General features: G+C 49.0%; 8 protein-coding genes across 8 annotated transcripts; 4 read left to right on the top strand and 4 right to left on the bottom strand.

Annotated features, from left to right (window-relative positions):
- Positions 1-154: 154 nt before the first annotated feature.
- On the top strand, positions 155-2391 carry N7496_005437 (dynamin family protein; the record flags this gene model as incomplete). Its single annotated transcript, XM_056698366.1, has 2 exons — positions 155-2041; positions 2104-2391. The coding sequence occupies 2 exons, from the start codon at positions 155-157 to the stop codon at positions 2389-2391; spliced, it is 2175 nt and encodes a 724-aa protein (XP_056556891.1).
- Positions 2392-2807: 416 nt separating this feature from the next.
- On the top strand, positions 2808-3227 carry N7496_005436 (uncharacterized protein; the record flags this gene model as incomplete). The annotated part of the gene is made up of 1 exon (XM_056698365.1): positions 2808-3227. The coding sequence occupies one exon, from the start codon at positions 2808-2810 to the stop codon at positions 3225-3227; it is 420 nt and encodes a 139-aa protein (XP_056556890.1).
- Positions 3228-5276: 2049 nt separating this feature from the next.
- On the bottom strand, positions 5277-6227 carry N7496_005435 (glycoside hydrolase; the record flags this gene model as incomplete). Its single annotated transcript, XM_056698364.1, has 2 exons — positions 5277-5853; positions 5911-6227. 2 exons carry the CDS (start codon positions 6225-6227, stop codon positions 5277-5279), a joined length of 894 nt encoding a protein of 297 aa, XP_056556889.1.
- Positions 6228-6846: 619 nt separating this feature from the next.
- On the bottom strand, positions 6847-8802 carry N7496_005434 (chitin synthase; the record flags this gene model as incomplete). The annotated part of the gene is made up of 1 exon (XM_056698363.1): positions 6847-8802. One exon carries the CDS (start codon positions 8800-8802, stop codon positions 6847-6849), a length of 1956 nt encoding a protein of 651 aa, XP_056556888.1.
- A 4344-nt stretch (positions 8803-13146) lies between these two features.
- N7496_005433 (MFS transporter) lies at positions 13147-15014 on the top strand (the record flags this gene model as incomplete). The annotated part of the gene is made up of 2 exons (XM_056698362.1): positions 13147-13563; positions 13617-15014. 2 exons carry the CDS (start codon positions 13147-13149, stop codon positions 15012-15014), a joined length of 1815 nt encoding a protein of 604 aa, XP_056556887.1.
- Positions 15015-15347: 333 nt separating this feature from the next.
- N7496_005432 (putative acid phosphatase) lies at positions 15348-16806 on the bottom strand (the record flags this gene model as incomplete). The annotated part of the gene is made up of 4 exons (XM_056698361.1): positions 15348-15383; positions 15448-16235; positions 16315-16561; positions 16615-16806. 4 exons carry the CDS (start codon positions 16804-16806, stop codon positions 15348-15350), a joined length of 1263 nt encoding a protein of 420 aa, XP_056556886.1.
- A 2623-nt stretch (positions 16807-19429) lies between these two features.
- Positions 19430-21102, top strand: N7496_005431 (Zn(II)2Cys6 transcription factor; the record flags this gene model as incomplete). The annotated part of the gene is made up of 2 exons (XM_056698360.1): positions 19430-20224; positions 20275-21102. 2 exons carry the CDS (start codon positions 19430-19432, stop codon positions 21100-21102), a joined length of 1623 nt encoding a protein of 540 aa, XP_056556885.1.
- A 1724-nt stretch (positions 21103-22826) lies between these two features.
- N7496_005430 (aldehyde dehydrogenase family protein) lies at positions 22827-24415 on the bottom strand (the record flags this gene model as incomplete). The annotated part of the gene is made up of 4 exons (XM_056698359.1): positions 22827-22940; positions 23005-23422; positions 23481-23953; positions 24014-24415. The coding sequence occupies 4 exons, from the start codon at positions 24413-24415 to the stop codon at positions 22827-22829; spliced, it is 1407 nt and encodes a 468-aa protein (XP_056556884.1).
- Between the last annotated feature and the right edge of the window lie 183 nt (positions 24416-24598).

Genomic DNA, 24598 nt, shown 5'->3' with positions numbered 1-24598 from the left:
ATAATGTGACTTCAAGTTTAGTATATAAATCACGTGTAATCGCCCCTATTAACTGCGGGTGATCTATTTTTCTACCTACCAATTTCGTGCCTACCCTAAAACTAGTTTTGCTATCCTCCACTCCCTCAGACTCCCGCGGGGAGAAACACTAATCATGTCCTCTGCAATCGATGTGGACGTTCTCAACCAGCTGAAAGGTGAACAATCGGAGCTCTTGGACAAAATCGATGAGCTACGGACCATCGGTGTCGGGGGCCTCGTGGAGCTCCCTCAAATCGTTGTCTGTGGAAACCAGTCTAGTGGGAAAAGCTCCGTCCTGGAAGCCATCTCCAGAGTGAGATTTCCTGCCAAAAGCAATGTCTGCACCCGGTTTGCGACCGAAATTGTTCTTCGACGACACTCCTCCAATAGAATCAAAGTTTCCATCGAGCCAGGGCATTCCAGAAAGGACGCATCAGAGCGGGAGAAACTCCGTGCCTTCACGTCAGAGTCGTTTTCCTCCGGCGAAGACCTTCCCGCTTTGATTGAATCGGCGAAAGAGTGCATGGGGCTTTCTAGCACTGATAACCTAGCCTCTAACTCTGGTTTCAGCGACGATGTGTTAAAAGTCGAGATTTCAGGCCCCGATCGGCCAGAGTTGACCCTTGTCGATCTTCCCGGCCTCTATTACTCTACGAGCGATGATCAGGGTGAGCCGGGAATGGAGATAGTCGAGAAGCTCACCGAGAAATACATGAAGAGCTCCCGCACAATTATCCTGGCTGTGATTAGTGCTCGGAATGACTATCATATCCAGAAAGTATTGAACATCGCGCAAAAGTTCGATCCCAAGTATGAGAGAGTACTTGGAATCGTGACCCAGCCTGATATCCCCGAAGCCGGATCAGACGACGAGGAGTACTATTTGCAACTCATCAGGAATGAGAAAGTCAAATTGCAACTCGGGTGGCATGTACTGCGCAACCGCTCTTTCGAGACGATGAATGTTTCCGACGATGCCCGTGACGTGCAAGAGAAGGATTTCTTCGACGCGGGCCGCTGGGCTTCTCTTCCACGCCGTCAAGTTGGAATCGAAAGTCTCAGACATCGTCTCAGTACCATCCTCCTTGCACATATCCGTCGAAATCTCCCTGGCCTTATCCTAGACATACAGGACAAGATCCTACGCAACGAGCAAGAGCTTACAAAACTGGGTACATCCCGAACGAGCGTTCAGGAACAACGTCGATTCTTGGTTGATATTAGCAGCAAGTTTGCTCGTATCACAAACGAGGCATTGCACGGGTCGTATGTCGGTGAGTTCTTCGACAATTACAAAAATAATACGGCAAACAGCAAGGAATTCCCCTTCCGTCGTCTGAGAGCGATCGTTCGTGAGCTTAACGAGTGTTTTGCTCACGCGATGAACGTTCGCGGATCTCAGCGGATCATTGAATACTCGACGATTCCTCCATTTAATTTCCTCAACGAGATGTCCAAGCCTTATATGGATGGCTGGACTCCGACTTACATCACGCTGGAGTCACTGAAAGAGGAACTCAAAGAGCAAGCGCGCCAAAATCGAGGCATTGAGCTACCCGGAAACGCAAACCAATTTCTGGTTGGCAAGGTGTTCAGAGACCAATGCAAGCCTTGGAAGAAGATTGCTGAAACCCATCTCTTGAACGTCTGGAGCTCGGCGGAGTACTTCGTTCAGCTCGTGCTCCAGTACCTTATCGATGACCACACTCGCGCTTCACTCATGCGGCACCTTATTTCACCCGAGCTGGAGAAAATGAAGGAGAATTTGATGGCGAAACTTGAGGAACTCAGTTCATACTACAACCGTGGGCACCCACTTCCTGTGGGAGACTCGTTCCTCACGAGAATGCAAGAGTCCAGGAAAAAGCGTCAACTCGCCACATTAACGGAAAGCCTTGGCGTGACCGTAGGTGGTGTTTTGAACAGTGGGGACTTGGAGCAAGCAGCCGACAAATTACACTCATCTAATGACGAGTTCGGTGTCGAAGAGATCATTGAACAGATGCAGGCATACTACGACGTAAGTAATCTCTGGGTACCCTTAACAAAGCTTCGATCAGCGCTAACTTCGCCTAACTTTAGACCACAATCATAACTTTCGTCCAGAACGTCGCGATCCTCGGAATTGAGAATTGCCTCCTCTCGCCTCTGGAGGAGATATTTTCCAGTCAGATAGTTGTTGGCATGGATGACCAGCAAATCCAGAAAATTGCGGCTGAGCCTTCTGAGACTCAAAGGGAGAGGAGTCGTCTCAACGAGGAACTACAGAAGCTACGACTGGGCAGAGAGACCCTGGACGCCTACAGGCCGAACGAGATATCACTGCCAGAGCCCCCTACACTTGGTATACCTTTCCCAGCTCGGACATGATATCTTCCTTGCTGGAAAGTGGCTAACCGGTTCAACTATCATTCAGGTTTACCTAAATCGCACCCTCGACAGCCGGCCGTTACGGTAAAGCTGCCACACAGAAGTACGCTCTCCTCCGGCTAAAGAATGTATCAGCAACTGACTCCTAGGTGAACAGCTACGGTACAGGATTTAGGAGCACAGCCACCCGCGTCGGATAATCCAGTGTTCCCCCGTCCTGTTCAATCGCCGGCTAAAAAGGCTAAGGTCGCACAGCCGTCTTTAGATGCCGCTTCCACGACCGACACGGGAAAGGCATCACCTGCATCTCGTAAGTGGATTCCCCAAGATCCTATATCCAAGCTACAGAGTATCTAATGGTTCAACTACAAACAGCCGGACTCGCTGTTCCAACATCTACCTCAACTCCACCCACAATGTCACCCTTTGCGAATCTTTCGACCTCCACTGCACAGCCAGGAGCACAAGCTTTTGGTACTTCACTCTTCGCGTCCGCTGGTTCCTCCCAATTTGGCCGCAGTCAAGGCACCAGTACTACCTCTACAAATGCGACACCATTTCCGGATTCCAGCGCGAAATCAAATTTCTTATCTGGCACTGGCGGTGGATTCGGTGGTACTCGCAGTCTTTTTGGACAGCCGAGTGCTAATAACGGCGGTGAATCAAGTGCCAGTTTTGGCTTTGGCAGTGGATCTGGCACCAGAAACTCGTTTGGTACTAGCAATGGATCTGGTGCTCCTTTTGGACAGTCAGGCACTCCCTCATTCAACAACAACAATGACGGCAAGCATAGCTCTCCAAAGCCTCCCAAAGCCAAGAGCTTCAAGAATGGGTAGGTTAAAGTACACCAGAGCGGAGGTTTCGCCCTAATTTCGGTTACTTCGACTAGGTTCATCGAGAAAGACGCTAACACTCTCGCAACGAATTACTATCAAAATATCTGTACACTGGCCGAATTTAGCAGATTCTCTCCCGAGGTTTGTATTATCGTGCAATTTCATGGTGTCTTGCAGCGCCAACACGGGATTGGGATACTCATTTACTGACACTGTACTGTCTAGGAGCTCCGTCTTCAGGATTATTCAACATATCCACGGGCATTGTTGATTTCTCCCCCGTGATATGAATGAAATATACCGACTACTTCTATCAAATAAACGCTGGTGTTAAATATATTAGTGCCATGAATTTCAGTATCTGGGTGGTTCCTTTTTGCGCCTTTGTTGCAGTGTTGAACCCTATTTGTCCATATTGGATCTTTTGATTCTAGTTTTCTGAATAATGCAACTCAGTCGTCAGGCCACGAATGGAAAAAGACAGAAGATATAATTAGATATAATTTATGAGACTTGCGGTGCGCGGATCAGTCTATCAATACCTCTATTTATTCTCATTATGTTCTCTATTTCGACCGCAGATTTTCTTGAATAATACCAGGCAGGTATTCCAATTTTTCTTCTAGTTCATTAAATACAATATTGAAGTTTTGACCGTCCGGATTTTGGGGAAGAATTCCAGTAGGCAACCCCCTGTAACGAGTAGCAATTACTGACTTTTTATCCACGACTGAATAGCAGGATTGGCGACATCAGTGAAAACGTCTGGAAGACCAAGTAGACCGCATCCATTAGTCTGCGAGATGACTCCAGTAAGTTTACCACCGTAAGTCACGTGTATTATTATTCCCAGGTTCCCAATAATTCTGCTCCAAGGTTCGGCTATTAATCATTTTTGAGTATAGTTTCCCTCTAATCACGCGAGGCTGAAGAGTCTGCAAGCATTCCTACCACACATTCCTACCAGAAAGCTTGTGATCTGGGTTTAATCTTCGGTGCACTGTCTGGCCAAAACTATGCCGACGATTTCTCTTGCATTCTCTCAGCCACCTTACAGACTTTGCCTCTTTTATATTACATGACGATGAATACTACCATATTCAACGTATCTACAAGGTACGATCTTATATTACCGGGTACAGGTAATTAATACAGATCGATAAATTATGAACTTAACTGCAGTATCGACTGAGTTTTGGCCACAGAGTATAGTAAAAGCCCTATGAAATACCGCCAACTTACAAGATTTGAATTATGTAGCTCTAATGCGCTGCGGGGATATCGGATTGTATAGTAGTAAGAATGAAAGCGAGTGGCTGGGACTATTTATTGGATGATCTACGCAACTAGTTGAAAATACGAAGTCAACTTCTCTGTACTGTTAACCACCGCATTTCCCTGGTCTCCAGCATATCAAAGATTGTCATTATGTGACGTGCGATACCTGGCTTGCAGGCATTAATCACCTTGACCATAATACAACGATAATCGCTTTGCTGCTTCGTAGTCCAACTGTCATGACCTTCGCGCTGATCATCGACCTACATATAAATACTGATATATTGTTACAGTATAGTGATTCTCGAAATTCCCTTCAACGGTATAGAGTACACACTGGGACTTTCTTACTTAGTCCTAAGAGATTAGTCCAGATCATTCATTACATACTCGGAACATAAACGAGCGGGCCACTGTAATGTGCCGCCCGTAACTACAGTACAAGTATAGTGTCAGTTAATTTAAATTCCGGCCAAATATAGCTCGTTACGACCTCTAAAGTCACAATACGATTCCGCTGACAGCAAAATCCGGAATTTCTCTGAATATGTACTAGGGTATCTTTGCGAACTGCATATGCATTGAGTGAAATCAACTAAAAATCTGCCACAACTGTACTCCGTATAGGGGGTTCGGGATATGACAAGTGCTGTAAATTTTTTATTGGACAGCTGAGCAACAGTTTGGCTAGAACTAGCATGGACGTTTAGGCAGTTATCAAGGTGGCGTGCCGCTCTCTGTCAGAAATCCCCATCAATCATCTTACTCATTTCACTGCCTTCGAATTTCCGACGCAGCTTTGAGCGGTTCTATGACCCAACCTTTATGGAAGTCATATGGATCATCGCCATCCGACGTGAACCAGGCAATCTCGAAACCGATGACGTTTGCATGCTTTGGAAATACAAACGAGGACACCTTGCCGTAGTCGCTGTTTCCAATGTAGAATGTGTTGCTTTCGGAGATGATAACCCGGTGACCCTTGTTGAGAACGTCTTGAGTACGACCGTCATGCCAGGTTTGTATGATCCAATCTTTAGAGATGTTTATATTCTTTTCCTCGTCAGTAAGAGGATCGTCCCACATGATCAGTGATTTGTTGGGGCGAAGTTGTTTCAGCCAGTTCAGGAATGTTTCGAATAACTTATTGTCATCTTCAGTCTCCCAGACATACGCCACTTCATCGGCACCAAAGTGATGTAGGGGAGATCCGAAATATCTGTCCACTCTGGCAACCAGATCAACTATATAGTTGTACATGTCGTGTCGATGTGGCCTGATATCAAGTTGAGCCATCGGCCTTTTCGGGTCTGGCATGCCTACTACTAAATCTTTCTTCCATATTCCCCTAATACAAAGCTGTCAGTCATCCTGTCCATAAACAATACATGATCCAACGACATACCATATGTCACTATGACCAGGCATGTCTGTCTCTGGGTAGACAAGAATGCCCAGACTCTGTGCGTGTGAAATTACACTCTGAATATCCTCAGGAGTGTAGGAATTGGAAGTATGATGATACTCCATGCTCGCTTTCGTTAAACCACCATCTGCCGGCCACCATAACGGAAAGCTTTCTGCATCGTATATATGCCAGTGGAAGACATTGAAGTTATATTGGTGGAGCACAACCAGCAGATCGAGGATAGCTTGAACAGGGAAGAACTTCCGGCCTGTATCCAGCATGAAACCTCGGTGGGGATAGAGATCAGAATCCATCTTGCATAGACTTCCACTAGGAACGGGCTTTAGTTATGAGCAATTCCGAGAGTGGTGTTGATTAATTCGCATGCTTTTAAGATAGATGGTAGGACAGATGGCGGGGTTTTATTCTAGCTGACGTAACACCGCTGGGGAATTTGCGGTAGCTTGTGTTGCCTGAGGTCCAAGACAGATGTTCCTCGGAACGCATCAGAATAGGTACATGGCTGAGTAATTAGTCCATTCAACTAACTAACTAACTAACTAGTTAGTTATCGTCCACAAGATGAGTCATGGATTGGAGCCTATCAAAATTGTATTTTTAGGGCCCTTTCAGCATTTCTAACCTTCGATCTATTGAATTGGCGCACCTGTACAGCTCTCTTCGGCTATTCCAACATCAAGTTGCTGGCTGAGGGCCTGAGGTAATCGTAAAATTGGCTAATGTGTAATAATCTACATTCTCAAACTCGAATGACGTACGAATCATAGGCGTAGCTTGAGATGGCCTTCAGAAACTATAATATGCAGAAGAAGTAGGGAACTTAGATGATCGTCTTCTATTAATTAAAAAAGCATGGCATTCTATATGACATGCAAATGCAAGAACAAAAAGATGAGGATCGATATTGTACAACTATCCACCTCGCGTCTTACCCCATTTGATGTTGTCTTGTTTCCACGCCGAGAATAATGGGATGACAATGCTGAAGATGGCGATCATGGGGAAGAATGGCAAATAGAATGGAATATAATTCCAATCATTGCAGACAATGCATATTAACACCGGCAAAAGACAGAATGCAAGTAGTATGGCCCAAGCATAGGGGGTTAGCAAGACTGAGATCACTGCAACCGCGACACCGGCCGGCAGTGCAAGTGGAAGGATAAACACCATAAAGAGTTCGCAGCCGATGACAAACATGAGCCTGAGGTGCGCGAAAATTGATGCTTCGAAAGGGAGGACGTTGAGATGAGCAAAGTGGCAGTGGATAAGAGAATTCGTCCATCGGCGTCGCTGGTCAACGAGCACGGAAAGGGTCTCGGGAACGGAGGTCGCGCATTTCGCAGCGGGGAAATACCGTAGTCGACAGTCGGCCCCGAAATAGCGAATCGCCAGAGTGGACAAATAACGGTCTTCGCCAATGGACAACAGATTATGTTCATGCAGAGTCTTGTCATATGTTCCCGCGTAGTCTTCCAATATAAGCGGATGCAGTATGGCCGGCCTATTATTTGGCCATTTCAGTCGGTAGATAGTGAAGCAGCCACTGAGGACCAGGACATTAGAGCATGTACTCTCCACTGCCTTTAGAACGGCGTGAGTAAGCCAGTATTCAAAGACTTGACTGCAGGCGACAAAACTGCCCCAAGGGTTGCTGACTCCAGTGTACCCGCACACCCCGACAAGCTTCGGGTCCTTTTGAAGTTGGTTGACAAGGTATGAAATCCCTGTTTGTTCAACCTCCGTGTCAGAATCCACGACCAGCATATGCATAGCATCACGGGCGTCTATGTTGAGGCAGATTCGTATTTTGAATTCAAGGTTCTCGAAGAGTGGGCTCCAAAATCTGCGGTAATTTACGTAGTGGAAGAAATTGTAGACCAGGAGTTGAGAATCGCGTTTGCCTCGGTTTCCAGGCTTGGGCTTGTCTTGTTCGTCCTCTCGTCCAACCTTAACCACAATAACGTAGGGCACCTCTCGAAAGTAGCCAGTGCAGCAAAAGGCGAGGTTGTCTGAAGTACCATTCGCGTCGAAGGATGTATATGTTCGGGCCTGGTTATCGATGCCAACTTCGAGATCTTCAGTGTGATTGAAAATATCTTCCAACAGAATTTTGTAGGTAGGTTTCTGCCCAGGAGCTGCAACCGTGCCGTCTGCGACAATGAAAAGAAGCTTCCGCTTTCTGTCGTAACTAGACTCGACACAGGACTCGATTGTTTTGCGGAGTACAGACTCGTTTTCGTTGTAACAAGGTATGTGCATCACTAGGAGAGTGTCATGTTCTTCGAATTTACTGCTGGCATAGCGAACTCGAGCCGCGCACATCGCCACCAGCAGTGTAAATGCACCACCCAAGCCCATATAGACGTAAATGACTGTGCGCACCACCTGGCAGAAGGGACTCTTATTGGGAATCATGCCGATATGGACTTTCACCACGCAGCTGGATACGGGTTGAATGACGAGGAAGTAGCAGATCAAGGTGTAAATGACCCCAAGTAGGAGGCAAAAAAGTACCTTTTGTCGGAATGCAAGACGGCGGCGAACGTCGTTCATTTTCATAAAGTTCTTGAGAAACCAGGAAGGGATGTAGAAGGTTAAACAGCGCGCAAGCCATTTCCAGAACCCGCGGTAAACACCCGGGTTTATGTGCTCGTCGGTTCGATGGGGCTTGTTCCAAGCTTGGAAAGCAGTGACTTGAGCTTCCAAGGTCTTTCTGCGTAGCTTCTTCCTAAGCCTTCGACTCTTGGAGGATTGCTCTTTCTGGCGATCTTGAGAAGACTGAGGGGGTTGGTGCTCATTCGGAGTCTCTCCTCCGATACCTCCAGCCCGAGATCGCTCATTCACGCCACCATCGGACTCGCACATGTTTTCAGTATTGTCCGAAAGCTGGAGGGATCTGCAGCGATAAGCTTCTTCGAATGTTCCCTCGATGGGCGAGTTTTGACTGTGTTCACCAGCAACCGATGTGGGCGGGGTAGAGATTGAAGCGATTTCGGATCCTTCATTACTTCCTCCCCGACTATCGCTAAACACTTGTGATTGAAGCTCATGTTGTGACGGAATAAAGTCGTCTTCAGAAATCGACGCTTCGTGATCGCGTGGCGGAATACCATTGCGTTTTTGTTCGTCTCCCTCGTAATCTAAAAGATCAGTCAGCTCACGCTATGTAGATACATCCTAGACAGAGAGTGTGCTCACAGGGACAGGGAATTTGGTCCTTAGAATCATTAGGAAAGAGGTTGGTATAAATGACCTTCCAGATATCTTCCTCCGAAGAATTCTTTGTCCTAATTTTTGTATCTCGAATTTTCTCGGCAAGATTCTCGAGCCCTCTGATGGGCCGGGCTGCCTCGTAAAGACTACGATCACAACGTGGCACCACATCTAACCGGCTTGTGGATGCCAGACTAGACTGGGAACTCTGTGAACAACTCGGGCACTTGATCGGCGAAACGTGGCAGTGGTAAATATGTTCTCTGGATCCTTGGTCAGTGCGATCATAAACAGTGGGCCGGATACCTTACCTGAGATGGTGAATTGTCGTCCAACCTGACTCGGAGCATGACTGTCTCTCCCCATCTTCCAGTGGCTGATGTTTTGAATACGGACACGCGAAAAGCTTGTGAGAAAATTCTTTCTGGCCTCCCTTCTCTGAGCTTTGAGTTCTATGTTCGGATACTTCGTTGCTCACAAAAGGAGAAGGTAGCGGAAGAACCTGTTCGTCGGGCATTGTGTGCATGGTTTTCAGGGAGCTCCCGCGCGACTCATCGGTAGGTAAGACGAGAGCTTTGATATTATATGCCAAGGATAACAATGGTCGTGAAAAGCTTGAAAGTAGTAGCTAAAAGCTGTAGTAATTTGTAAAAGCTGTCAAGGTGTAGACATGGTACATGAGTACAGAAATTTTAGCTCATGTACCTTGCGCCAGCCTGCTCTTTAATATACACGCTCCTGGAAACTATTAACAATGCTGCGAGAGGGAAACTGTCGTGGTCTAGCTAGCCTAACCTCGCCTTAATTCTCCAGGTTTCTCGAAGCGAATTTGCATGACGCGAGACACAAAAATTAGCAGCTCGCTGTATCCAAACTAAAGTCAACTACAGTTCTCCTGAAAATAAAATAAAGAAGCGCCACACAAGTTCTAAACAGTATCAGCCTCTCTAAAATCAGGGGCTAGACCAGAGTTCGCCTCGCCATTGATGTACAAGAGCTGAGCTGCTAGCGAGATCGATCAACTTTCCGATATTCATGTCATGTCTAAGCGATTGAGCCCCGTGATTGGTAGTTTAATTTCAGCTGACAGACCGGAGGGACCGTATTGGCCAGATTAGCCACTGACCGCCACATCAATAGTGCAGGAACCAAAGGTTGCTCTTTATAGATTCATCGATGCTATACTGCCTTTCGATTGAGTTTACATGTGAAGCTGTGCCAGAGGTCGGCATCTCCTCATGAAGGAAACACATTTATTTAGGGGAACGTGAATCTCATGAAATTGTCTAGAGATCTCTACCCCTAGAACGAAGATGCAAAAATCATCCCAGCGGCCTCTGATAGGCCCGAGCACCAAGGAGGCACAATAAGTGGCTGCCTCTCTAAAGCCACTATAAAGTTTGTTGGGGTCGAGTAATAGTATCGTTTTTAGGGCGTCCTTCGGACGAACGTCAGTTGCGGGTAGGCGATTGCGAGGGTGGCTACACCAGTAGTCAAATTGGCGCCTTCAGTAAATAAGCCATTTTTCTCGTACTTTAATGGGATGAATAGCCGGCGAACGCCCGCGATAGTATTCAAAAAGGAATTTTCAATAGTCGAGTTGGTTTATTTTTCTTTGCCTCCGGGTCCTGAGTCAGTTAGAGTCGGTGATGCGTCCACTGCAGGGGAAGCGAACTGTTATTAGGTAGATCGCTTATTTTGGAGAGTTTTATATAGGCCAAGTAATGCGGGACCATGGTTCGGTCTTTGGATAGATCTAACTTCTTTCCGTTATAACGCACACATCGCCTATAGCTGCTATATGAAAGTGGATACTCATTGAACACAGAACACCTACTGGTCCGACTCGACATGCTACCCCTTCCAGAGCAGCGTAGACTAGCTTCTCCAGGACTCGATGTCAACCCGACGATTTCGTATAGTCTAGATCCACGCGAAATGTGATTCGAACGATGAAAATGTAGATGCCCCACGTGTTCACACGTGTTCTGGGGCGAGTCGGGCCTACGGCGGTTCCGACCGTACAGTAGTGTATTAAGGCTAGCCCTGTCGCCCCCGTACGCGGTCGGGTTCGTTACTATATACCCCACGAACAATTGTCATCAAGGATCTAAACTAAATGGTAGTCTATGAAAGGTCGCGATTATTCGCCACAGTGAATGATCTCGCACTTTGTCTAGTGGATCCAGTCATCTCTAACCTTACCTTGCTCAGTAATGGTCGGCTAGTATTATTGCTTCTTCGAAGGACGCAATGCTCCTTGCTAGCGAATTTTCTTACGAATATGAATCTCGGCCGACCGGTTTGAAATCGGCCCAGTTCCACGCCATTATTCCTCGGCTCGTGGACATTGCTGTTAATCCCGACCAACCACAGCATGTATCTTAAGGTCTCCCAATCCCGTCGAACTCCTTCGAACCTTTACCACAAAATATCACCGGGCGCTGCATTCTTCGGAAAGTTTGTCACTTTGCACATGAATGTCCACCACTTGCTGGATTCTAAGGCACTGAACTTATGCTGATCTTCCATCAACATTATTGCTGAACCCCTAGGGCTAATTCTGAATGCTTGGCCATTAGGCACTCTGACAGGCGCCAAAGAGCTTTGGGAGACAGCAACAATGGGCCTATCGTCCACTACACAGTTCGGCTATACATTCCGATACTTAGTGGAGCAGATCCATTTTCTTGGCGATTGTGGGATTGTGAGAGGGAGTAAGTGGGTCAAGATCGTGGAGCTCTCTTATACTAGCTTGTCTACTCCGTACACCCACAAGCAATCCAGTAAGATTCAGCGCTATGAAGCCTGCTCAGGGCTTAAGCGCATTTTCATTTGTCTTTTGCCTATTTACTGATTTGCAATGTACCCTCTATCAGCAAACATATCACATAAATTCACTGTTATGATTTCGCCAGCTGCAAGAAATTCCTTCGTCTCCCATACATTAAAACTGATAAAACTGATAGCTACCTAAAGCTATCCCTCTGGGCAGTACGAAACAGAGAAGCTGGCTTAGGGTATAAGTAGTGCAACACGCTTTCAATTGTATGTTGGATAGTGTCGATTCGAGTCCAATTACTCCTCGAATCGGCCACCTGTTCCAGTCAAACAACAAACTGACTTCAATCTTTAGTCACTCATCCTCGTGAAGCATCTACATTGTGCAAATTTAACATTAGTACTAGAAGTATCCATGTCGCATGTACAAAACCTCATCGATTTCGTGCAACAGTCGTATAGAGATTGATTAGGTAAACTTTATGTTCTAATCTTGTGTAACCAATCCATCTGCCAGAATATATATGCAGGGATTGCGCACAAAAAAGCCCCACAATGGTCAGGCTTCATTTTGGCCATCACGTATATACCTTAAAATAGAAAGGATAAATCTCTGCACAAAAACCCACCTTCTGATAACGAAGATCGACTTATCTCAACGAAGAATCCAACAGTATATACGCAAGGCACGTGACCGTGCCGAGATGCCGAAAAGGATGAGTCAGCGATCCCGGTTCCGGGCCGCAAAGTCCTCCGGACCGCTTGAAACTCTCGATTTGCCTCCACTTTTTCCCCAAATCAGTTTAGATATGCCGGTTCAGGCCGCCATTGACCTGATTTTTACTGCTTGGCGGGGCCCAGGAGCAGCGTTGACGGCCAGTCTCCTGTCAAGCTTCGCTGTACAGCCTATCACGATGGCTGTAGATGCGATCTGGGGGCCCAGTGGAGGGCAAAATCTCCATTGAAGAACGGGATTAAGGCTCGATTATCACCGTGCGCATGGTCGGAGAAATTATGCTGGTCATCCACGGCAGCCTGGTATCCGGTGGTGATAATAAGGTGGTATAAATAGGATGTCTGCCGACTTTTTCCTCTGGGTTTACACTGGACAAACGTGTATTTTCTTACCTACGCAGGATTTTTGTTGAATATCATTCTGTTTCCTCATTACCTGGACTTTCGAGACTGCTTAGACTACATTGATTGACAACAGCAATGTCGGAAAATGACGAGCACGATCATAGATCGACACGCTCCCATCCTACCTCGGATACCTCTTCAGATACCGAAGACCCCGCATCGCGGACACCGTCGCTTTCCCGAGGGATTGCAGAGTCTGTCAAGTCAAGACGCATGTCCAAGTCCAACCCCAAGGATGCGGATCTCGACCGCATTCACTCTGCGAAGTACCCCGACGACAACGCTGTGTATCACAGTCACGACGACGATGACCTTGACATGACTGATGAATCCTCACTGGAGGCCGCCAAGGTCGATACCATCCAGGAAGTAAGAGGTGGAATCGTGAACGAGCGAGATGTGGACCTGGAAAGAGGCCAGCAGGAGGAATCATCCGAGCTGGAGAAAATGAAGACGTTGAAATCGACTAAATCTCGTCATGGCGGCAAGCTGGTAAGTCCTGCTCCATATACACTCATCTATCTCCCAATCTAACCAACTGCTAGGTGACATGGGATGGACCCGACGACCCTGAAAACCCCAAGAACTGGCCTACTAAGAAGAAGTGGGCAGCGACCATCACAGTCTCTCTATTCACCTTCATTTCGCCCGTATCTTCCTCAATGGTTGCACCAGCCTTGACCACCATCGCCGCCCAATTCAACGTCACCGACCAAATCATCTCCCAACTCATGCTCTCCATCTTCGTCCTCGCATACGCCGTCGGCCCACTATTCCTAGGCCCCCTCTCAGAGATCTACGGACGAACAATCGTCCTCCAACTTGCCAACCTATTCTTCCTCGTCTTCAACATCGGCTGCGGCGTCTCCCAGACCAAAACCCAACTAATCGTATGTCGCTTCTTCGCCGGCCTAGGCGGCAGTGCCCCCCTCGCCGTCGGCGGCGGCGTCCTATCCGACTGCTTCAGACCCGAAGAACGAGGCAAGAGCATCGCAATCTACAGTCTAGCCCCCCTCCTCGGCCCAGCCCTAGGCCCCATCGCGGGCGGCTTCATCGCCGAAAACACCTCCTGGCGCTGGGTCTTCTACTCCGTCTCTATCGCAGATGGTCTCATCCAATTCATGGGCCTCTTCTTCCTCCAGGAAACCTACGGCCCGCGGATCCTCCGCGACCGCGCAAAGCGCATGCGCAAAGAAACAGGCGACACCAGCTACCAGACCGAAGCAGAGATGCAAAAGAAGACCCTCTCCCAAGTCCTCCGCAGCGCCCTCGTCCGTCCATTCCGCCTCCTCCTCACCCAATCCATCGTCCAAGTCGTCGCCTGCTACATGGCCTACGTCTACGGGATGATGTACCTCGTCCTCTCAACCTTCCCCTCCCTCTGGACAAGCAAAGACTACTACAACGAATCCATCGGCATCGGCGGCCTAAACTACATCTCCCTCGGCCTGGGCTTCTGGTTCGGCTCGCAGCTCTGCGCCCCGCTAAACGACCGCATCTACAAGCGTCTCAAGGCACGCAACAACGGCGTCGGAAGGCCAGAGTTCCGCGTGCCCCTGCTCGGCATCGCGGCCGTCCTGATCCCAACGGGACTGTTCATCTATGGCTGGACCGCGCAGACGCACCGGCACTGGATCGCGCCGAATATCGGTGCTGTCCTGTTCGGCGCGGGGACTATCATTTCCTTTCAGTGTATGCAGACGTACATGGTCGATGCGTACACGAGGTTCGCGGCGAGTGCGCTCGCTGCTAGTGCGTTTATGCGATCGCTCGCTGGATTCGGGTTCCCGCTTTTCGCCCCGTATATGTATGACAAGTTGCATTATGGGTGGGGGAATAGTGTGTTGGCTTTTGTGGCGATTGCGATTGGGATTCCGGCGCCGATCTTTTTGTGGAAGTTTGGTGAGGTGTTGAGGAAGAAGAGTACTTATGCTGCTGGGTAGATGGGTGTCGAATGTTGGGGGTTTATGGTTGACGTTGTTGCATGTCTTGTTTTGTCTTTTTGTGTTTTCTTTTTTTGCATTGCGTGCATAATACCCGCTTTCCTATTTAAGCGATGTCCTTAATTATAGAAGTCCATTTTCAATATCAAAAGTCATTTGATCTATACCATGTTCTGCTTTACTACGAATGAATACACTACGATGAAAAATCTCAGTTCCAACGAATATGTTCGTCATACCATTAATATATACAATCTATCAAAACATAACACGAGATCATCAGGACTCGCTCAAGATCCGAATGCTCTACACCACTCAATGCAAAAGGCACATTTAGTTGGTGATACCGCTCTCCTTCTTGCCGTTCTTCTGCAAAAATACATTAGTAAATCATCCTCTAGTAACGTCACGGGGGATCATATGCAAAACTCACCAGAGTACGAGAGTACTTGACACCAACGTTAATACCAGCGGGGGCACTGTAAGGCACAGGGCTAGTGTAGTTGTAGGTAGCCTTGTGACCAGCATAGGTCTTCTTGACAGTGTTCAGAATACCGTGACCAGCAGAGCAGCGCTCGTTAGTAGTAGGGATGGGCCACTCGGAGGAGTACTTGGAGTAGATGTTATCAGACAGAGGGCCGGGGGCAGTCTGGTTGAAGTAGTCCTTCTCGGCGATGGTAGTCAAGTCAACATCCCAGTTAACGTAGCCAGTCTTGTCAGCGACAAGCTTGAGCAAGTTGGCACCGCAGTCCCAGCGGCCCAGGGAGGGGAGACCCCAGTTAGCGCTCAGCGAGGCGATGACGGAGTAGTGGGTGTAGAAGGTGTCGTCGGTGGTACCCTTGAGGTGCTCGGGGACGGCGCCGCCCAGCAGGATGGAGTAGACGCGGTTCTCCTGCAGGTAGGTGGCGGTCTCGTCGAAGGTGATCAGGACGAGGGTGTCCTTGGTGAAGTAGTCGTTCTTGAGGAGGGGGTCCATGAAGCGCTTGACGAAGGAGCCGGCGAAGGTGATGTTGGTGTCGTGGGCGTCGTTGGTCATGTTGGGGGTGATGAACATGTGCTGGGGCAGACGGTGGTGCTCCAGGTCCTCGTAGAAGGAGGTGAAGTTCTTGATTTGACGGGGGCGGACGGCGTCGTTGGTGACCGAGTCGAAGAGCACGAGAGGGTTGTGCTTGCGGACGTAGTCGTTCGCACCGGACTCGGGGTAGCGGAAGCCCTGGTATCCTATATTTGGGGAGTATTTGGTTAGCTATTGAAAGTGCCAATTGAGCGGCAATGATGGCTGAATTGGTGGCGAACGTACCGGCATAGGGAAGACCCTCCTGGTACTCGCCCCAGGCAACGCCCTTGGTGTCGAACAGGTCGGCAATGGTGGAAACGTTGGCGGGGATCTGGTGCCAGTCGTCGTTGTCCATGCCGAAGTCGTCACCACCGGCGGAGGCGCAGTAGTTGGGCTCGGAGGGGTGAGTGACGGCGAAGTAGTTGGTCAAGAGAATACCCTCCTTGGCCAGAGCCTCGAAGTTCTTGTCACCGGCAGTGGTGGCAAAGTCCTGTCAGGTATGTTAGCATAATTCAGACTATAGTCCACAATAGATGTACTAACAGTGTTCTCGATCCAGACATCGACGAAACGGTCGAAAGCAAGACCCTTGACATTGGAGACGGGCGAGTAAGGCAGGACGGAGGCCTGGGCAGCCTCAATCTCAGCAGCAGTAGGGTACTCGACGGTAGTGGTCTCCGCTGCGGCCATAGCCAGGCAGCCCACGAAAGCGAGGAGGCTCTTCTTGGTGAACATTGTGACGGGTTTGAATTAAATCCGGTGGATTGTCTGTTCGAAGATTGGGAAATTCTCACGATGCGAGGAAAGGAAAGGAATCGGTCGATCGTCGGGTGATGGTCAACATTCTTATACCCTTGCGCCGGGCAACGGCATCTGATGGAATATCCACAGCCAGTGGAGAGACGCGCATTCGCATCTCAAGGCTTTTAATTGCCCCCTCTTCGCTTAGAGGCTACGACGGAGACCGACGCAGCCAAGCCGGCAGAGAACAAGATTGTTTTGGGAGACGGGAAATGCACGTTGCATTGCAGACGGGATTGACTGGCTGTTTCTTCAAGGGCGAGTGCCCGCCCTGGGAATTGTTAGCGGGGGAAGCTTGGCTGTGCTTGGGCCCGTCTGGTCAGTGTGGATCATAATGGATGATCGTTCATTGGTGAGTGGTGAATGGGCTGTTCAAGTGGAGAATAAGCGTTCCTGGCACGTTGCGCCCCAAAGCTTCGTGACTGGTTGGTCTTTAGTCCTTGGAGATTGCGAAAAGGCGCGGACTGGAATACTTCCGAGAATTTTCCATGCAGATGGTATACGCCATATAGAGGCATAAGCATTGGCCAAGATGGAAAGAGGAAAGTCAAGCATCGCTTTTCCGCTCGGCAATTACTTCTTGTTTCTGTCCAGTCTAAAGCCGATCGGGCGAGAGAGACCGTGACCTTACAGAATACCCCGATAGGCCAGGAAACACACCTGGCCACTGTACAGTAGTCAGATTGATGATCGATCTCACCATATAACCTCCCACGTGGAAATCTAAAAGGCCCATTGAACTTTTTTGGCCTGGGGAGAGTAAAAGTTTATTCTTTCTGGAGGTCAATGTCACTAACCGAGGAAGATACGGACCAAACCAAGCTAGTACATATCTCATAAGGGATAAGCCTTGACCAAAGGGCCATTTATTTCATGGTTGGAAAGCTGGAGATTTAAATGGTTAGCCATATTCATACGATAGCTCGGAGAATTCTCTTCTACCTCTACTAGAATATCAATTAGTACTAACACAGAGTGATGTGTTTCCACGATCGGCATCTCGTGATAATCGCTCACGGTCAGTTTCAACAGCCAAGAAAATCGAGTACATGGTAGTTTTGGGCGCATCGTCGATTGATAGCGACCGTATGCCGTCATCGTTGTAAACACAGTTTCAGTACCCGGCCTCTAAAGGATCGTAGATACAATGGCTCGGGGGTGGCTTATAAGTACTGGAAGCCCACGAGGATTGGAAGATCAGAAAGCATCTACCCCAGATGGAGGACGAAATGCGAATAACCAATCCTTGGTAATCTCTAGCCTAGTCTGAAGAACAACAGTTTAGAATGCGATCTAGCAGGAGCACGACAGATCTCGTGTAGAGACCTGCTGAGCAGCAGATTCTAGAACACCGACCAAAGTCCCGCTTAAACCCTGCAGTCCCGGGGATCTCGATCCTATCAACGAGCTTTCTTTCTCCCAAATATTAGGTTGACCCGTGGTGGGCCACGCCAATGACTCTTGGCAGAGTGACAGGCCTGCTAAAGTAGGTAAGCACGAGAGGACCGGTGCGGACTTCCAATCAACCCTATCGGCAGAGCAATGCCGACTTGGATTGACCAATCATCATAGTCGTAAATCTTCTATAAAGCCAGGCGGTCCTATATACTTATCGGGGTATTCTGCAAGGTTGTAGCAATAAGAGTGGCTCCTGATAACCGCCTGATTTACCATCTGCAATGCAAGCAATGGTAGTCGTTGGATGGTTTGGCTCTTTTGTTAGTCTGCATGACTTCATTAGCTGCACATATTTATGTCAAAGTGCAATAGTTTCTCAATAATGGTCCCGCTATCGACCCTGAACACTCTGTCGGAAATTTAATCAATCGCGCTGCATACTCATTGTGTATTCATTGTGCTTGGAACTCAAGGCTCGATTCTGGCGAGGCAGCGATGAAACATGGGAATGAACATATTTAGACTTTAAGGTCTCTCTATTATCTATCCCAATAGCAGAAAGTGTTGCTCCTAGCCACGTTATAGGTCAATCTCATAGAAGATATCTGTATTTATGAATTGTATTTCTGAACACGGATGTATATATAGGGAATATGTTCGCCGTACATTGCCATATCCAGACAAATGACTGACTGGTTCAAGTAAACCTGGTAACGTGATACTGATTACTGTTTAATCATATAGCCATGATTGCACCACTCGAAAGTGTCCATCCTTCTGCTTAATGCGTCGTTGAAGATCAAAAGATTCCCCTTTTGCGGTCGCATATTGTAGGATCGTGCTGATAGCGATGACGCGGGCGAGATAAGAGAGATAAGGCCCTACTCAATCGAAATATAGTCAATTCGATGCCCTCACGTGGAATGGCTTGAAATTATGACAGAACAATAAACCCAAATTGAAATATCCAAGGAAGAAATGTAGCCACTTCGAATCCAAGGTAAGAACATTCAGCCCAATCGTCACAAGTTCTGGAGAGTCGGAAATAGACTTTGGCTTACCCCACACCCACACGAGTCCAGCACGTATCTTATCAGCACCGGCCCCCCTTCAAGTTCCGTCCGATCTTCTGCCCTTTCCCACTCCCCCCAAAACAAGGATGCCGCCAGATCGACAGCCGCGTGTGCAGCGGATTGTTCGCGTCCGCACAGGATGCTGGTCCTGCCGACGCCGAAAGAAGAAGTGCGACGAGCTGCGACCGATTTGCTCGGGGTGTCGGCGGAATGACCTACGGTGTGAATGGCCCTCGACAGTGCCGGGGAGGAGGAACTCGGGCCCGGAAAACGACTCGTCAAGCTATATCCCTGCGGATAGACGGTCTAGTTTCGCTGGGTCGATTGAAGATCTCGATGCGATGCAACTACCTGCTAGTCCGCTATCCAGACGCCACTCCTCCACTTCGTCGAGCCCGGGGCTTTCCGCTATCATCGAGGAGCATCTGGCCCAGGTACCCGCCCAAGACGAGACTATCGATCGCCGCCGGTCAACTATAGTGGGGGATGAAAATGCGCTGGTTGCCAGTATGGCCGTTGGGAATGTGGTGCCGCGCACTTTGTCGATGTTACCTGGATATGACCCGGAGAGCTACTCCCTTCTCTCGCATTATTTGGCCAACACGGCCGACGTGATGGCCAACGGCACCACTCCTATCAACCCGTTTTTGGTCCAGATAGTGCCACTTGCATTCACTAGCGACCTACTTCTTCAACTGGTCATCGCCCAGAGTGCTGCGCACCGCGCCTTTCGACGACGTGACGATTCAGATGCGGTCGCCAACTCCCACTATACGAAAGCGATCCAACTCTTCAGACATGGCGTCAATGATTTCATTGAGGGAAAAGAGTCGAATCCGTTGATGCTACTGGTTGGCGCGTTGTTGATGTGCTTTACAGAGGTAATGCCGACCGACTCAAACCCGTCAATTGAAACTAACATGACTGGTAGACTGCCAAAGGTGACATGACCGGCACAGTCTTCGATCATCTCTCAGCCGCACACACCTTACTCGTGAAACTCCTCGAGCAAAGCGACACCGCCGTACCGAGAGAATTGAAAGACTTCGTCATCGAGTACTACGTCTACACCGCAACCGTGAGCATGATCTCAATCGACGCGCGCTTAAGTGGGCAGCTATTCCTAAACTTTGATCTCGAACAACGCGCGCGCGAGGTCCTTCGCACCCAATACGTCGGCAATCTCTGCGGCTGCTGGCTAGAATTACTCCTCCTCATCCCGTGCATCTTCGATCTCGGCCGACAATGGATGATGGACGACACCCAGCCCACCGTCCCAACCGCAGACGACATGGCCATGTTCGCCTCCATCCAAGCCCAAATCCTGCGCTGGTCGCCATACTCCTTTGTCGAGCCTGAGGTTTACCTAGCCGGTCTAGTATTCCAACAAGCCATGCTCATTTATCTGTACACTTCGCTGGGTGGCTACACCTACACCCCGGATGGCATGTACAAAGGTCTCATCCAAACAGCCGTCACAGAGGCACTATCCTATCTGGACGAAATTTCACCGCAGGCCCGGATTAATTCTGGTCTTTGTTGGCCGATCGCTGTTGTAGGGTCTTGCCTTGAGAAGCCTGAGCAGCAGGAGCGTCTGCGGACGCGTTTGACGGCGATGGCGACTCATTTTGGTCTGGGGAATATGCAGAGAACGCTGCTATTGCTTGAGGCTATGTGGGAGCTTCCTGCTAGTGATGCTGGGCCGTGGAATATTTGTCGGTCAATGCAGGCTAAGCAAATATGGATCTCGTTTGCGTGAAAGCAGACTACTACCATGGGCATTGTGTCCAAAGAGAGACCCTGGATTCATGAGGCATATCAGTTCCGTGGTCCATTGGTCGCAGGTCTCACCATCATCCATGATGAAATTCATGGAATTTACGAACGACCTCCCATCACTCGCCACGAACACAACGGACAGGGTGTTGTTCAATAGCTTCGTCGAACCAACCGCTTGGAAAATGACCTTCCCGACAGAAGTCCCTCTCGTTGTCGTCGCCCGGTACTCCTGCCAAAGAAGTCCTCTACACGCTTTGTGTAAGATCGGCCAGGGTCAACCCGGAAACAGCGAAATATCTCGAGCTGATCAGGACAGGGCTGATCGACTAGAATTTCAAACACATGAAATCCAGCATTGTCGCCAAGTAGCCCCCTTGCGAGTTCTGTATCAACTGCAACAGCCTGGTACATACCAAGGAACAATACTCGCAGGATAAATCCCGCTAGCCGGCAATATAGCGTGACTCTTGAAACACAAAACAGCATGCTTGTTTCCGTGCCACACAGCCTGGACAGCAATTCTCGTGGTGCGGTTAAATGTTGCTAGACAATCCTACATTGCCGAGCAACGCGTTCAGCGAGCCCGACGATTCCGGAAAGGCGACTGTAGCTCCGAGTTACCATTCATCCGGAGATGTCGACGACTTTCGAGCCCGACAGCGCCAGCGCCTACTTCCAGAGGAATGATTGTCTTGACTTTGATTAAGACGGGGAAAGCCTTCGTCGCTGGAACCATTTTGACCGGAAGCTTCTTCGTGGCGTGCGATACGTGTGGGTTGAAGGGCAACATAGATGTCCTCACTGCGTCGGTTCGGCGCGAATCAAGTGTGGGTCGGGTGTATTATCCCGCTGTGTTGATACGGCTCATTACCTTGCAGCCCTGCAGTCCAACCTACCACAGTAACATGTGCTGTGAGCCGAATATGTATTATGCGTCGATAAATAAAAGTGAATAAGAATGTACAGTGTTGAATGGATCTTCTTGGTTTTGGATATGGAGATAATCGTCGTGTTCAAATATATCCTCGACAATACTTTCTCCATCGCAGACGGGAGTCATGAGCTATCACGCAGCCGCCCGGCCAATTGAAACGAAATATAGGCACTTATATCTACTATAGAATTTGTCCAGACCATCTGACTATGTAGTCTGCACCTCCGCCAGGCTCAGCGCTGGATTCCCGCCCTATGGTGGTGTATTTCACTCGATCGCGCGGCCCTGCATCCGACGGCGCGGCAGGCTCATGATTACAGGGTATAGAGATCGATATACTAAACTATGGCTGATAACAACAGGCTAATCGACAGATGGTCATTGATAGCATTGATTGTGAGATAACCCTGGGATGCTCACGTTACTCTCTCCCCTGTTGCGACAAGTGTGTCACGTGTTGTTACCGCGCATCGGAATTAGCGCAGCGCGGTCCGGGACCGCGATGAGTGGGTCTCTTGTGAGATGGAGATTGCCAAGCGCTTGGTTGTGACTGGGGATAGAATATGGGATGGATGAAAAGTACTTCAGAGAGGACCAGGCAAGGCAGGAGGCCAAGCTGGGGGGGCTATTTAAAGCACTCAATAAGAAGATCTATTTTTTTGTAGAGTACCAGGACATTAAATTCGAAGATAGTCATAAAATAAAACCCGATTAAGTTTATGGTGGTAACAAAGCAGCCATCGAGGTGCCTAACTATCCGCTCACAAAATCTAAGCAGAAGCATCCTTAATATGATAACTCTTCAACTTGACAAATCCATCATAACCACGGGGACCAAGTGTGCAGCCTAAGCCAGAAGTCTTCCAACCAGTCCAAGCGAGATCCTGCAAAAAGATTAGTTCATCTTCCTCGTATTCTTTTTGTTTAACCAGGGATTGGAAAACATACCGGAGCAGGATAATCACAACGGTTAATAAACACCGTTCCAGCCTCAATCTGATCAATCAATTCCTCACCACGGGCCATATCCTTGGTCCAGACGCTAGCAGTCAAACCATAATCACTGTCGTTCATCAGGGCAACGGCTTCTTCGTCGCTGGACACCTTCATAATGGGCATAACGGGGCCGAAGGTCTCTTCCTTCATGGTGACCATGTCGTGGTTGACGTTGGTCAGGACGACGGGTGCCAGGAAGTTGCCCTTCTGGCTGGTCTTGGCGAGGGAGAATGTGGAGTTCTTGGGGGTGGCATCGACGGCTCCCTTCTTCAGGGCGTCATCAATGTGAGATTGGATCTTCTCTTTTGCGGGCGCGGAGATGACTGGGCCGGTGGTCGTGGTCTGGTCGTGGGGGTCACCAAGTTTATATCTGCGAATGATGTTAGCAGATGCCACTCCAAAGGCTGGGAAGGAGTATTTCAACATACCCCTTAAGCTCCTCCTGCACACAGCGAACAAACTCATCGTAAATCTTCTCGTGAACGTAAACCCGCTCAACGGAGCAGCAGCTCTGTCCAGAGTTGAACACCGCTCCATCAACCAAGTTCTCGGCGACATTCTTCACATCCACGTCCGGACGCACGTAGGCAGGGTCATTACCACCGAGTTCCAAGTTTACAGGCTTGATCTGCTTGGCAGTTGCCTCGCGAAGCCGGATACCGCCCGCAGTCGAACCAGTGAACGAAACAGACTGGACCTCGGGCAACTGAGCAATTTGGTCGAGAACGTCCAAGCTTCCAATGTGCAAGACGTGGAGAACGTCCTTTGGCAGTCCAGCCTCGGTAAAGATCTCGGATAGCCTGTCACCGAGAAGGGGGGTCTGAGGAGAAGGGCGCAAAAGCACCGTGTTACCCGCTAGCAACGCAGGAATCAAAGCATTAACGGTTGTGAGATAAGGATACTGCGGGTCGTATTAGCTTCACGAGCTTTTTAGATTGGCATTTAATCTGCGATTACTCACGTTCCACGCAGATGCGATCAGGATAGGACCCAAAGGCACTTGCTTAACCATCCGTCTGAAACCATCTTGAGGCTCACCCGGCAAATCAGCCAGACTCTCCTTGGCAATCTTAATCATATGCTCCGCGCGAAGAGCGGCGGTCTTAATCTCTCCAGCGCAGTAGCGAATGGGCCGGCCCATCTGCGTGGTGAGCTCCTTAGCCAAGTCATCAATGCGAGAGTCGATAATCTGAAGAGCGCGCTTGACAATTGCGGTTCTCTCTTCTAGGCTCACGGCGCGCCAAGACTGGAATGCCTGCTTCGAGGCGGTGGCGATCTTGCCAGCTTCCTCCAGAGAAGTTCCTGGCTTGTCGAAGATGACCTCATGGGTTGCGGGGTCGATGGTGCGAATCTGGTTGGTCATTATGTGAGAGGAGTGCTATGTGAGGAGATTGAAGGAAAAGGAGTGTTGTGAAACTTGTTGATCAGGAACAGGAGAGGAGGGGCATGTTGGAATTTATGTGGTGCCCGCCGCTTATCGCGGTCTCGTTCCTCAAGTCTTCCGCCCGTCGCCACTTTCCCCGCCGGGCGCTTGACCTGCTTTTAC

The sequence above is a fragment of the Penicillium cataractarum genome, assembly GCF_028827025.1.
Source record: "Penicillium cataractarum strain IBT 29864 chromosome Unknown utg000004l, whole genome shotgun sequence".
NCBI lineage: Eukaryota > Fungi > Ascomycota > Eurotiomycetes > Eurotiales > Aspergillaceae > Penicillium > Penicillium cataractarum.
The sequence above is the reverse complement of the archived record's forward strand: the minus strand, read 5'-3'. Positions and strand labels throughout refer to the sequence as shown.